This window comes from Tauraco erythrolophus, chromosome Z (assembly GCF_009769465.1).
Source record: "Tauraco erythrolophus isolate bTauEry1 chromosome Z, bTauEry1.pri, whole genome shotgun sequence".
Classification (NCBI taxonomy): Eukaryota; Metazoa; Chordata; class Aves; order Musophagiformes; family Musophagidae; genus Tauraco; species Tauraco erythrolophus.
Window position 1 is genome coordinate 21,745,480 of NC_141496.1, and position 14,378 is coordinate 21,759,857.

At 44.2% G+C, this 14,378-nt stretch overlaps 1 protein-coding gene across 1 annotated transcript in view; it reads left to right on the forward strand.

Annotated features, from left to right (window-relative positions):
- Window positions 1-14,378, forward strand: part of DDX4 (DEAD-box helicase 4) — a 39,056-nt gene that overhangs the window by 3,425 nt on the left and 21,253 nt on the right. The window contains exons 2-6 of the mRNA XM_086629206.1: window positions 85-148; window positions 6,066-6,134; window positions 6,581-6,655; window positions 13,082-13,168; window positions 13,483-13,566. Of these exons, the coding sequence (XP_086485332.1) occupies window positions 85-148; window positions 6,066-6,134; window positions 6,581-6,655; window positions 13,082-13,168; window positions 13,483-13,566 (379 nt within the window). The remainder of the gene's footprint in view (window positions 1-84; window positions 149-6,065; window positions 6,135-6,580; window positions 6,656-13,081; window positions 13,169-13,482; window positions 13,567-14,378) is intronic.

Consider the following 14,378-nt stretch of genomic DNA (forward strand, 5'->3'; position numbering starts at 1 on the left):
GCAAGACTCAGCAGCTGTGTTTGTATTTATATGCTTTGCTTGGCTTGGGATTAACATGATGATGTGCCTTTTTCCTTTTTGTAGGTTAGCTTCTCTGGAAGACCAAATGGCCCCTCGTCTGACTTCCGTCCAAGTGTAGGCTCATTTGGTATGTGAAAGGTGCTTTTGATTTTACGGGCATCTGAGGGAGTTGGTTCCTTGGACAATTTAGGAGACTAAAGAAAACCACAGTGTTGTCATTGTGATATTTTCATGTGCCCCTGTGGAGTAGGCAACATAAAATTATATGGGTAACATAACAGATAGACTTTCCTTTTGACCCTCAACCCTTCTTTATTTACTGCAGTTGTGTTGAATACAGCATGTAACTTCGAATGAGAGTCAGTAGGTGTTACTTCCCAAGCATTTCTGAAACAGGTGGTGCTAAACATGAACAGAATTGGAAATAAATAAGGTTGTGTGCAATGTTGAGCAGTTCTAGTGAGATCCTGTCTGACAGTTGTGTTTAAAATAAGAAAAGGTAAGATGATGTTAAACAGGAACATAGATCCAATTGGAAAAAAAAAAAGAAAAAAACGCAAGACAAAACATTGATGTTTAGTATCATGTTTATGTAAAGCATTCTTGGTTTAGTGCGGATGATGATGCCTTCATAATCTTGAACACAAGTTTTAGATATAGAAGTAAGAGGTTTAGATATAGAAGACAGAAGTTTTAAATATGCCAAGCCAGGGTTGCTGCTGAAATAGTGTGCCCCAGGCTTTACTTTGTGTGACTCTACAATATATTCAAATCAAGAAACCGATTTTTGCTTAGAACTGACAGTCTGTGGGATAAGGCAGTTGGGGTATTCTCACTGGAGTCTCTGAATTTAGGAATGCTCTTTAAGACTGCTGGAGGATATTTTAACTTTAGAGAAATTCAGTCTGAGATAAAAATGTTGAGCTTTAGTCGATCCAACTGTGGAGGAACAATTTAAAGTTTATTTTAACAAATTGTGGTTAGCACAAATTATGTTGATATCTTAGAATCACAGAACAGCCTAAGTTGGAAGAGACCTCAAAAGATCGTCTGGTTCAACTTTTCCATTGTAAAGGAAGCCTAGATTATCTAGCACCCTGTCTGGTCCCATCTTGAAAATCTCCAGTGATGGGGACTCCACCATGTCCCTGGGGAGGTTGTTCCTGTGAATGATTTTACTCACTGTAGAAAATTTCTTTATTCCATTGAGATGAAACCTCTCCCAGTGCAACTTGTACCTGTTGGCCTTTGTCTTCTCCATGTGGCTCTTTGTGAAGAGATAGTCCCTGTCCAATTTGTAGCCACCTTTCAAGTACTGAATTACTGTGATGAGGTTCTCCCTGAGCCTTTTCTTCTCCAGGGCGAAAAGATCTAACTCGCTCAGCCTTTCCTCATGGGACAGATTCTCTGTATGTTTCTAACTGCTCATGTATTTATGAGCAGTTAGAACACGGTAGCGTGTTCATATATGCTAATGTTTGTATCCTCTGTCTTTTAGCCTGTAGCTGAAAGGCAGACTTACTTTCTCTGGTTCCTTGTCCCCAAGATGTTGGGAAATTAGGAAAGGCAGGAACAAGGTATATCACTTCAGCTACTTGACTGCCTCTGAATTTGCACAGTTACAGGATGTAGAAATTTCAGAGGACAGGCTTTACGTTTGTCTTAGCAGAAATATTTTATGAGGTTTCTGGATTGCTAACTTCAGTAATAGTTTGACACAGAACAAATAGGAAAAGCAGTGAGGAGAACTTGCATTGCAAATTAGGTGGAAATGAGTCTTGGAGCTTCCTGTTTTGTTTTGTTCCAACTCTTCCTTTCTGACTAGGTGTCAAGTCCGTCTACTAACTTTTCCATTACGTATTGCAAGAATAACTAAATACTATCTATCTGATTAATGCCTCTTGCACTGAGCTGAGGGCAGGCAGGGCTCTTCATGCTGAAGGACTTTCACTGTCATCATTAACCTTTATTCCTTTCCTGAGCTAGGCATATTGTGCCATTTTAGATCAATGTGACCAATTCCGAAGGGTCTGTTTTGGCTTAACACAGCATTTTTGATTCCTCTTCGTTGTTAGGTAACTCTACCAATGTTTTAAAGCATAGGTCACAATACTGAGATTGCTTACTTATGATAGAAACGATCAAACTTTATTTGCTGTTTAAATAAGGACTTAAAGAACTAAAGCTGTTTGGGAAGTCCAGAGGTGAGGCTCTCAGTTTATAAGATTATACATCTTGTCTTGACCTTGTTTAAAAGGGTGCATCAGTATTAGGGATTCTTTCCCTACAACATGATGAGAAAAAAGTTTCTTTTTTTTTTTCTGTTGCAGTTTTCTCAGAGAAGACTGTGTGGGCCTTGGGTTTTTTTTCTTCCTTGCAAAAACAATTTCTGAACAGATTGTACTTCATTCAGCTGAGTTTTAAATTAAGCTCCGATGAGCCGTTATCTTCTGTGTGGTGCACTTCAGGCTCTGTATAGTTTATAACTATATTGTTAGTGATACAGCTGACTTGACACTAAATAGGATGAGTAGAGTTGATGTGTGCAGGTTAAACTTTAATTTTGACTTTTTTTCCTTGAAACAATATCTAGTAGTAGTAGTCTTGTGTAAATACTTGTAATGAGAATAAGGTAAAAGTGATATTGCATACTTGCAAATTGTTTTTTTTTGAAGCTTTACTTTGACTTGAACAAGTGAATTCATTCTTTGTATTGCAGCTTCGTGAAAGCAAAACTTTCTTTACAAGCTGACTATTCTGAATTTTCAATTCTGAAGGAACTTTTTTCTTTCTTGTTTCGTACTCCTTTGGTACTTAAACCAACAACAAAACACCTACAAAAAGCCAGAAACAAAAAATGCAATTGAAAGTCTTGCTAAAATGACATCTAGCATGTACAGGATTTGGGAGTGGATGTCTCTGAGTAGACTGAAGTCAGGATTTTAAATCCCCGTGTACAGTAGTAAACTGTAAGTGAATGCATATGATGAAGAAATCAGTGAATCTAATGGCTGTTGCTCAGGGATATGCTGATGCAATGCTGCATTTTGATTCCAGTGAATTGGAAATGAGAATTCATTCTTGTCCTCTAAATCTATCAAATATTACTTGAGAAACCAGTAAATTTTAGAGTGATAAATGATACAGTGATGAATTAACCAGTTGCATTTGATACTTCTAGACTCCTTATCAGACCAGTTAGCTTGCAAACCTGTATAGACATGAGTCACATGAGTAATTCGCATAGTAGGCAAATGATAATTGTGACAGTTGCTGTAGTTTTACCAATCTTAATAGGTTGGTTGGCAAGTAACAGTGCAGTGTGCAGTCAATTTGGTGTAAGTGCGAAGCATAGCAGACTTGACTAAAGAATGATTATGGGCTGTGTCCTGTTCACTGTCTATACATCTGTGTTTTTGTCCGGCCTCTTTCCTTAGTAGAGGCCGTAAACACAGAAGACAGCATGATGAAGGAACTTATTAAAGAAGGTGCTTTACTGATTAAGTATTTTGTTGGCACATGATGTACTTTCCGAAAACTTTGAATATTGAATTAACTTAGTGCACTTAAGGTATGGAAATCTCAGTGGAGGGAAGTGGTGGAATAAGAATGTGTTAGGATGGCAAGTAAAGGGAAGCGAGTCTTCATGCCTTTGAAGGCAAATAGACTTGGTCAATGGAAGTCAATCTGTTCTGGTAAACCATAAAAATATTGATTTAAATAATTGGTAAAGTTTTTTTTATTTGCTGCTTGTTACATGTTGCATATAAACATGAATATCAGAATCCTTTACATTGGCTTTGCCACAAACTACTCACTCAAATCTTCCAAGGAAGCAGGAACTCTGAACATTGTTGTTCAGACTGTGAACGCAGTAGCTTAACACTTTTAGTGTTGTACCAGCAAAGTTTCCTGGTGGAGTGGCTTAGTAGTGTACCAAATGTTGTCTGTCTTCTTTTTTTCCTTTATGACAAGCTCTTGTATACAGGTGATATCTTCTTTAACCAATGTGTTTGTCTTGTGAACTGTACTAGTGCCTAGTTTTTTTCAGAGGTAGTTATATCATTGTGTTAACCAGTTTTTACTTGGAGGGAAAACAGTAACAATCAGTTTCTGTGATGTGCCATGTACTTGCACATCATTTAATTTTGTAGACTTCATGTTTTGATTTCACGTTTCATACCTTTATGATGTTTGCTGATGTAACCTGATCTTGACTTGGATATTGCAGAATAGAGAATTTCATTTTTATATAATCACTCAGGTTGGAAGGCAGCTCGAAAGATTGGCTGGTCCTAATCCTTGCATAGAGTAGGGTCAAGTATAGCAGGTTGCCGAGGACCTTGTACAACTGAGTTTTGAATTTCTCCAGGTATGGAGACTATACAAGCTGTCCAGGCAATTTGCCTAATGTTTAACCACCCTCGGAGTAAAAAGATTTCCGTGTGTTAAAGTGGAATTTCCTGTATTTCAGTTTGTGCCTATTGCCTCTTTTTGTCTAGTTGGATATCAGTGAAAAGTCTGCCTCTGTTGTCTTTGCTCACTTCTGTTGAGATGTAAGATCGTTTGGGCCTTCTTGTCTCCAGGCACAGCAGTTCAGCTCTCAGCCACTCTGTGTATGACAGATGCATCAGGCGATTTGTAGTCTTTGTGGTCCTTTGCTGGACTCACTCCAGTATGTCAGTATCTGTTTAGTACTGGACAGCCTAGAACTGGATGCAGCATTCTAAACACAGTGTCATCAGCGGGGAAGGACCAGCTGTCCCCACCTGCTGGCAGCACTTTTCCTAATGTAGCCCAGAAGGCTGTTGGCCTTTGCTGCAAGGGCACATTGCTGGCTCATGTCCAATTTGCTATCTGCTACAGTCCTCAGATTTTTCTCTGCAAGGATGCTTTCCAGCTGGTTGGCCCCAGTGTGTACTGGTGCAAGATTTTGCATTTCTCTTCTTTGATCTTCGAGGTTCTTGCCTGCCCATGTCTCTAGCATGTTTTGAGTTTCCCCTGAGTGAAACACAGCTGTAGTCCTTTAGCCCAGCCAGCAACTAAATGCCACACAGCTGCTCGCGCACCCTCCCCCACCCCCAGGGGATGGGAAGAGAATTAAAGGGGAAAGGGAAGGAAATTCATGGATTGAGATAGGCACAACTTAATAATAATGTATGAATATATACATGTGTAATGATAGTAATATATACAAACAAGTGATGCACAGTGTAATTGCTCACCACCCAGTGACCAAGGCCTGTTGTGTCCTGGCAAACTATCCCAGAACAGGTAAGTTCTGACACTGCAATCCTGGATGAGCAAGAGGCCTGAAAAGAGAGAGAGAGAGGGGGGAGGGGGGGAAGCATTCTGAGAGTGAGAGTCCCCGGGATAACAGGAGCCCTTCTTTCTGGTCAGCTCTCACCTGTATACTGGGCATGATGCTACATGATATGGAATACTTTGCTGGCCAATGTAGCCCTCAATCCCAAGTCTAAATTCAAATCCTAAGGAGAGTTGTGCACCTCTTGTGCTGGCTATGTTCTCCCGACTCCCCAGCCTGTTGTGCTCCTGCACACTGACAAAAACACAGGAGGCTGAAAAGTCCTTGATGGCTCACTGCCAACTACAAACTTCAGTGCGCTGTCAGTGTTCTTCTCAGAGCAAGTCCCAGACTAACACCAAAACACAGAGCTCTTCTGGCTGCTAAAAAGAAGAATTAACTGTGTTCCAGCTGAAACCAGGACAACAGCCCAGTGTTACGTCTCGATTTTGTGTGGCTGCAGAGTTGCTGAAGGTGCATTCTGTCCTATCATCTTGGTCATGAATGAAGATAATAAACTGTCTTGGCCTCAGTATCAGTCACTGGGGTACTCTGCTAGTAATTGGCCTCCAGCTGGAGTTTGTGCTGGTGATCACAACCCTTGGAGCCCAGTGGGTTCAGCCTGCTTTCAGTCCTCTTCACTATCCGATTATGTAGGCTGTGCTTCATTGATTTGTATATGAGGATGTTATGGGAGACAGTGTCAAAGCCTTACTTTCTTGTTCTTTGCCTTTTGCAGGTGCTGTTGAAATGCCTAACAGAAGTGAGCTTATGCAGGATCATTTTGGAGAGTATTCTAGGAGTAGAGGTGGGATTGCATGGTTGAAATCTGTAGTTTTGGGGGTGGTGAAGCCTTCCTTTTAGACAAACATTTAGAATGGAAGACCTTGCAAGCGGTGTCCGAGTAGATTCGAGAACCTCAAATTTTGCTCTGTTGGTAGCAATACTGTTGCTGAGTGATATGACACTGCTACAGTAGTTACACCTGTCCTAAGCTTTGTAATTTAGTTCATTTTCCTTGTCTTATAAAAGGACACCTTTGTCACATGGTGTTTTTTTGTTGATTGGCAGGTAGGCTACAGACCTGAGGTCCCTTTCAGCCTGAATGATTCTGTAATTTTACTGTTGAGTTTAAAAAAACACACCAAACTGAAACAACAAAAAAACCTACCCCAAATTCACCCAAAACCAAAAGCCTACCCTGGAGTCAAAGATATCTTTGAATGCTAAGTCAATTCTCTTTTCTATTTATAGATACTGATGTGTATCTGAACAGACAGTGTCAACCAATGAGCAGATTTGGTAGCAGAAGGAATTTTGGAAACAGAGGTAACTTTCTGGAGTGTCTGTAATTCTAGTGGCTAGTCATATTTGGTACGTTAAATTTTCCCTATTCAGGTGCTCGGTTTTGTTGTGTCAGAGCCAAATGAGTATTTATGACTTGGAGGGTAACACCAGTCTTTATTTCTGCATAATGTAGGTGCTCAGTATCACCCTTCAGTTTTGACTGCATGACATAAAATACCCCACCATATTTGCCAGAAGACAGGACTCTACATTTAAAGTCTGTATTTTGTTTACCTCTTGCTTTGGTTCCATTCTCCCCAGAGTGATATTTTTCTGATAATTTTGATGAGTCACAATGTAGTAAAAAGGCAGCCGAATATTAGTGTTTGCATAAATGCCATGCGAGGGGGTATACCAGTTCTCTTCTGTGGAAGACCTGAAAGCTTGCTTTCTTTAGTATCAATAAAGCAATATTTAATCCCTGTCCTCTTCCTGCTCACAATGGCAAGTGTCATTATTGTGTGCAGTGTACATTGAAGAGGTTAGTAATAGGCAGTTTGGCATTGCTGCTGCATATGCTTCCACCAGGTACTGTTGGAAGGACATAGGGCAGTGGAAGCTGCTGTCACGTAGCATCTCTCTAGATAGAATCATAGAATCATAGAATGGTTAGGGCTGGAAGGGACCTTCAAAGGTCATCTAGTCCAACCCCCCTGCAAGGAACAGGGATATCTCCAACTAGATCAGGTTGCTCAGGGCCTCATCCAACCGGGCCTTGAACGTCTCCAGGGATGGAGCATCCACCACCTCTCTGGGCAACCTGTTCCAGTGTTCTACAACTCTCATGGTAAAAAATTTTTTCCTAATATCCAACCTGAATCTACCTCCCTCTATTTTAAAACCATTACCCCTTGTCCTGTCACAACTGGCCCTCTTGAACAGCCTCTCCCCATCTTTCTTGTAGGCCCCCTTGAGGTACTGGAAGACCGCTATAAGGTCACCCCGGAGCCTCCTCTTCTCCAGGCTGAACAGCCCCAACTCTTTCAGCCTGTCCTCATAGGAAAGGTGCTCCAGCCCTCTTATCATCTTCGTGGCCCTCCTCTGGACCCTCTCCAACTGGTCCATGTCCTTCTTATGTTGGGGACTCCAGAACTGGACGCAATACTCCAAGTGAGGTCTCACGAGGGCAGAGTAGAGGGGGAGAATCACCTCCCTTGACCTGCTGGCCACGCTCCTCTTGATGCAGCCCAGGACGCGGTTGGCCTTCTGGGCCGCAAGAGCACATTGCCGGCTCATGTTGAGCTTCTCGTCCACCAGTACTCCCAAGTCCTTCTCCTCAGGGCTGCTCACGATCCATTCTCCGCCCAGTCTGTATTTGTGCCTGGGATTGCCATGACCCAGATGTAGGACCTTGCACTTGGCCTGGTTAAACTTCATGAGGTTGGTACGGGCCCACCTCTCCAGCCTGTCGAGGTCCCTCTGGATGGCATCCCTCCCTTCCAGCGTGTCGACGGCACCACACAGCTTGGTGTCATCGGCGAACTTGCTGAGGGTGCACTCCATGCCACTGTCCACGTCACCGACAAAGATGTTGAAGAGGGCCGGGCCCAACACGGACCCCTGAGGGACGCCACTCGTGACCGGTCTCCACATGGACATCGAGCCGTTGACCACTACTCTCTGAGTACGGCCATTGAGCCAATTCCTTATCCACCGAGTGGTCCATCCATCAAACCCATGCCTCTCTAGTTTAGAGAGAAGAATGTCGTGCGGGACAGTGTCAAAAGCTTTGCACAAGTCCAGGTAGATGACATCCGTTGGTCGACCCTTGTCCACCGATGTTGTCACCCCATCATAAAAGGCCACCAAGTTGGTCAGGCACGATCTGCCTTTGGTGAAGCCATGTTGGCTGTCACCCACCACCTCCTTGCTCTCCATGTGCCTTAGCATGGTTCCCAGGAGAATCTGCTCCATGACCTTGCCAGGCACAGAGGTGAGGCTGACCGGCCTGTAGTTGCCCGGGTCCTCCTTGTTCCCCTTTTTAAAAATGGGGGTTATGTTCCCTCTCTTCCAGTCATCGGGGACCTCGCCAGACCGCCACGACTTCTCAAATACAATGGCCAGTGGCTTGGCAACTTCATCCGCCAGTTCCTTCAGGACCCGCGGATGGATCTCATCAGGTCCCATGGACTTGTGCACCTTCAAGTTCCTCAGATGTTCCCGAACCTGCTCTTCAAGTACAGTGGGCGGTGGTTCATCCTCACAGTCCCTGCTAGTTCTTTCCACAGCTTGGGTGGTAAGACAAGAGGCTTTATCAGTGAAGACTGAGGCAAAAAATTCATTGAGTACCTCAGCCTTCTCTATGTCGCGGGTGACCAGAGCACCAGTATCCTTCCGGAGGGGGCCTACATTCTCCTTGGACTTCCTTTTATCCCCTACATACCTATAGAAGCATTTCTTATTGCTTTTTATATCCCTTGCCAAATTCAATTCCTTCAGGGCTTTAGCCTTCCTCACCTGATCCCTGGTCACTCGCACAGCTTCTCTGTATTCCTCCCAGGCTATCTGTCTCCGCTTCCACCCTCTGTAGGCTAACCTCTTCATTTTCAGTTGGTCCAGGAGCTCCTTGCTCATCCACGCAGGCCTCCTGGCCTTTTTGCCCGACTTGTTCTTCGTCGGGATGCACCTCTGCTGAGCTTGGAGGAGGTGCTCCTTGAATGTGGACCAACTTTCCTGGGCCCCTCGTCCCTCCAGGGCCGCCTCCCATGGCACTTTGCCCATCAGGTCCTTGAAGAGGCCGAAGTCTGCCTTCTTAAAGTCTAGGGTACAGAGCTTGCTGAGTGGTTTCCTTGCTGCCCCATGGATCTTGAACTCCACCGTGTCGTGGTCACTGCAGCCAAGGCTGTCCTTAAGTTTCACCTCACCCACTAGTCCCTCCCTGTTGGTGAGCACAAGGTCGAGCATGGCACCCCTCCTTGTCGGCTCCTCTATCACCTGCAGGAGGAAGTTGTCATCCACGCATTCCAGGAACCTCCTGGACTGCCTGTGCCCTGCCGTATCGTCTCTCCAACAGATGTCAGGGTGGTTGAAGTCCCCCATGAGGACCAGGGCTTGTGACCGCGAGGCTGCTCCTATCTGGCTATAAAGCGCCTCATCTGCTCTGTCCTCCTGGCCAGGTGGCCTGTAACAGACCCCTACCGTAACATCCCCTATCCGTCTCCGTCCTCTAATCTTGACCCATAAGCTCTCTGTCAGCTCCTCCTCCGACCCCAGGCGAAGCTCCACGCATTCCAGCCGGTTGCTGACATAGAGAGCGACACCCCCTCCTCGTCTCCCCTTCCTGTCCTTTCTAAAAAGCTTATACCCCTCCATGTTGACACTCCAGTCATAGGAGTCGTCCCACCACGTCTCCGTGATGCCAATAAGGTCGTAAGTGGCTTAGTTTTGTGGCTGTAAACGCAACTTGTGATTAAACAAGGAAGATGAAAACTAGTCTTGGTTTGAGCATGTTTGGCAAAAGTTCTGACCTTCAGAACAGCTGTGGAACTGCTAGAAGTTATGTTTAAAAATTCTGCACCATTTCTGAATCTGTTTGATCTGATTGATGCCCATTATATGACCAGGGACATCAAGGGCAACAAGAAAAACTTCTATAGATATGTCACTGATAAAAAGAGATCTAGGGAAAACGTAGGCCCTCTCTGGAAGGAAACGGGCGACCTGGCTACCCAGGATATGGAGAAGGCTGAGGTTCTCAATGACTTCCTTGCCTCAGTCTTCACTGGCAAGAGCTCCAGCGGCACAGCCCAAGTCACAGAAAGCAAAGGCAGGGACTGTGAGAATGAAGAACCGCCCACTGTAGGAGAAGATCAGGTTCGAGACCATCTAAAGAACCTGAAAGTGGACAATTCCATGGGACCAGACGAGTTGCATCCGTGGGTCCTGAGGGAACTGGCAGATGAAGTTGCTAAGCCACTATCCATCATATTTCAGAAGTCGTGGCAATCTGATGAAGTTCCCACTGACTGGAAAAGGGGAAACATAGCCCCCATCTTTCAAAAAGGGAAAAAAGGAAGAACTGGGGAACTACAGGCCAGTCAGTCTCACCTCTGTGCCCAGCAAGATCATGGAGCAGATCCTCCTGGCGACTATGCTAAGGCACATAGAAAACAAGGAGGTGATTGGTGACAGCCAACATGGCTTCACTAAGGGCAAATCATGCCTGACTAATTTGGTGGCCTTGTATGATGAGGTTATAGCATTGATGGATAGGGGAAGAGGGGACATCATCTACCTGGACTTATCCAAAGCATTTGATACTGTCCCACACGACATCCTTGTCTCTAAACTGGAAAGACATGTGTTTGATGGATGGACCACTCAGTGGATAAGGAACTGACTGGATGGTCGCACTCAAAGAGTTGTGGTCAACGGTTCAATGTCCACGTGGAGGCCTGTGACGAGTGGTGTTCCTCAGGGGTCAGAACTGGGGCCAGTGCTATTTAACATGTTTGTTGGAGACATGGAGAGTGGGATAGAGTGCACCCTCAGCAAGTTTGCAGATGACACCAAGTTGTGTGGTGTCGTGGACACGCTGGAGGGAAGGGATGCCATCCAGAGGGACCTTGACAGGCTGGAGAGGTGGGCCTGTGAGTACCTCATGAAGTTCAGCAAGGCCAAGTGCAAGGTCCTGCACATGGATTGGGGCAATCCCAAGCACAAGTCCAGGCTGGGCGGAGAATGGATGGAGAGCAGCCCTGAGGAAAAGGACTTGGGAGTGCTGGTGGATGAGAAGCTCAACATGAGCTGGCAATGTGCGCTGGCAGCCCAGAAAGGAAATCGTATCCTGGGCTGCATCAAAAGAAGTGTGGCCAGCAGGTCGAGGGAGGTGATTCTGCCCCTCTACTCTGCTCTTGTGAGACCCCACCTGGAATACTGTGTTCAACTCTGGAGTCCCCAACACAAGAAGGACATGGATCTGCTGGAGCGGGTCCAGAGGAGGGCCACGAAGATGATCTGAGGGCTGGAGCACCTCTCCTATGAAGACAGGCTGAGAGAGTTGGGGCTGTTGAGTGTGGAGAAGAGAAGGCTCCAGGGTGATCTTATGGCAGCTTTCCAGTACCTAAAGGGGGCCTACAGGAAAGCTGGAGAGGGACTTTTTACGAGGGTGTGTAGTGATCTGACAAGGGGCAATGGCTTTAAACTGAAAGAGGGCAGATTTAGATTCGATATAAGGAAGAAATTTTTTACATTGAGTGTGGTGAGGCAGTGGAACAGGTTGCCCAGAGAAGTTGTGGATGCCCCATCCCTGGAAGTGTTCAAGGCCAGGTTGGATGAGGCTTTGGGCAACCTGGTGTAGTGGAGGATTTCTCTGCCCATGGCAGTGGGGTTGGAACTAGATGATCTTTAAGGTCCCTTCCATTCCAAACCATTCTATGATTCTGGTCGAGGAGTGCTAGACTTGTTTGACTAAGCAGGCAGCCAGACACTGGTGGTGCTGTGGAATGATGACAAACAGTTCTGTTGCCGACACTCCAACAATTGCTTTTAAGATGTGGTGACTATTTTTAAAATATTTTTTTTTAATTTGGAAAAACTCAAATGACATATAAATAGGTATGCACCAAGCATTGGTGAAGAAGGAGCTACAAATGCTGTGGTAGGAGAACTTCTTGGTCTCATTTAGCAGAAGATGCTCTTTGTCATTACAAGATGATAGAACAGATCGTCAGTTGAAGAATAAAGACTAAGGAGTAGACGATGATACCAGTTGACTGCATGGATCTTAGACAACACCTAAAACTGTCCAATCCAAAATGAGAAATACCTTGTTTGTGCATGGGGCTTTTTACTTCCTCTCCCTCTCATCAGGAGGGTGACTAGGGAAAGGGATTAGAAATAAAAATGCACTAAATACTTGACACTGCCTGTCCCAAGCAACTGAATAAGCAATTCTGAGTAATAAAAAAAATAGAAACTGATAGATCTGAAAGGCAGGTTTTCAGATCCTTTCTCTATAGGATGCAGCAATGGCAATACTACCTCACTCTACAGTGCTGGTTATGAAAACTGAGGAGGTACAAATGCTGTCAGTTGTCCTGTGACTGAACCAGAGGACTGAACTTCTCTGCGTCATAAACGAAGCGATAAAATATATACGCATATTAAGTCAAATATATGGCATATGTGCATGTAAAGTCAAATATTTCAAGACTAAATGTTTGATTTACTTCTTGCAGGAAGCAATAATACAGGAAAGCAGTAGACTCTTCTTCTCATCATGCTTTTTGGCAAAAAATATTTATTCTCTTCATTTTTTTATCTACTTAGGCAGATCACTTAGTTTTATTGTGCTTTTTGTTTGAATTAATAAAATAAGGACTGCAAACAGTAATTGCAAGATAAGAGACATTTGTTCTGCACATGCAAAATTGGGCAAACTAAGTTGTGTGCTATGCTTTACTGCAGGTTTTCAAGAAAGGAACGTTGTAGAAGATTATAGTACCAAAAATAGAGGTTTTAGAGGATTTCCTGGTGGCTCTGGACAAAGCGAGAGTAAGTTTTTTATATTGACTGGTTTGTGTGGGAACAACATACATATAATCATTCTTTCTGGGTTTGCCTGCTCACTGAGAATGACAAGTATAAAGGTGAAAGCTATGAAATAGCTTCTTTTCTTCAGCTGTGTTGTGGAACATGGATGGCATCTTTGAAAAATAGTGTCACTGGGAATAATACAGCATAGGTTGGAGTCACAAAGAATCTGTTGAGGCTGTTGCATTGTAGATTTTTTTTGAGTAAATAGTGTTAGCTTGAAGCATAGTATACTAATTTTAGATACTATATCCACTACACTGTATTACTTACAGGTATTAAAGATGAGCAAAGAGGCGGACCTCAGCCTGGCATTTTTCTTGGCTCTAGAGGAAGAGGAACATTTGGAGGTCGTGCAGGTGAGACTTTTTAGTAGGGTGGTGAACCTTTCAGGTTTCCTCATTGCTGATTTTGTGGCAATGCAATACCTTCTTAGCTTTGCTAAATGCTGTCACTGTGATTGTTCTTCCTGTCTGCGTTAAGAGCCTACTGCGAATGATAGACAGCTTGCTTGCCTGCCCGTGCAACACATGTTTGTAACTTGGATGAATTTTAGTAATGGGATTTTCAAAGCTGTTGTCTTCTGTAATTTTTTCTTTGTCCTGCTGCTTCTGGGTCAGTTAATGCACAGTGAAGCAGAGGTGCTAACTCCAAAATTCAACGCAAGCCTTTAAGAACTTGCTCAGTTTTGTAATAGTCACTCTAGACTCCTTCTACCTCCCCTTTAAAGGGATATGTTGTTTTAAGTTTGTCCAGGCTGACAAGTGGTGTCTGTAGCTCTTCCTGATGTCTTGATTCTAATGTTGGTGGGGTTTTTTTTTTTCAGTCTACAAAGGATTTTTCCCTCATGGTTCTATATTTCTTTGCCACCGATGCTACTGTAACTTAGAATCATAGAATGGTTAGGGCTAGAAGGGACCTTCAAAGGTCATCTAGTCCAACCCCCCTGCAACAAACAGGGATATCTCCAACTAGATCAGGTTGCTCAGGGTCTCGTCCAACCTGGCCTTGAACGTCTCCAGGGATGGAGCATCCACCACCTCTCTGGGCAACCTGTTCCAGTGTTCTACAACTCTCAACTTGTAACCTATCTGTTTTGCTACCTACTGCATAGTAGTCTATCACTCACAAAAGTCCCATAATTCAAGTTAGAAATACCATTAAGCTAGTG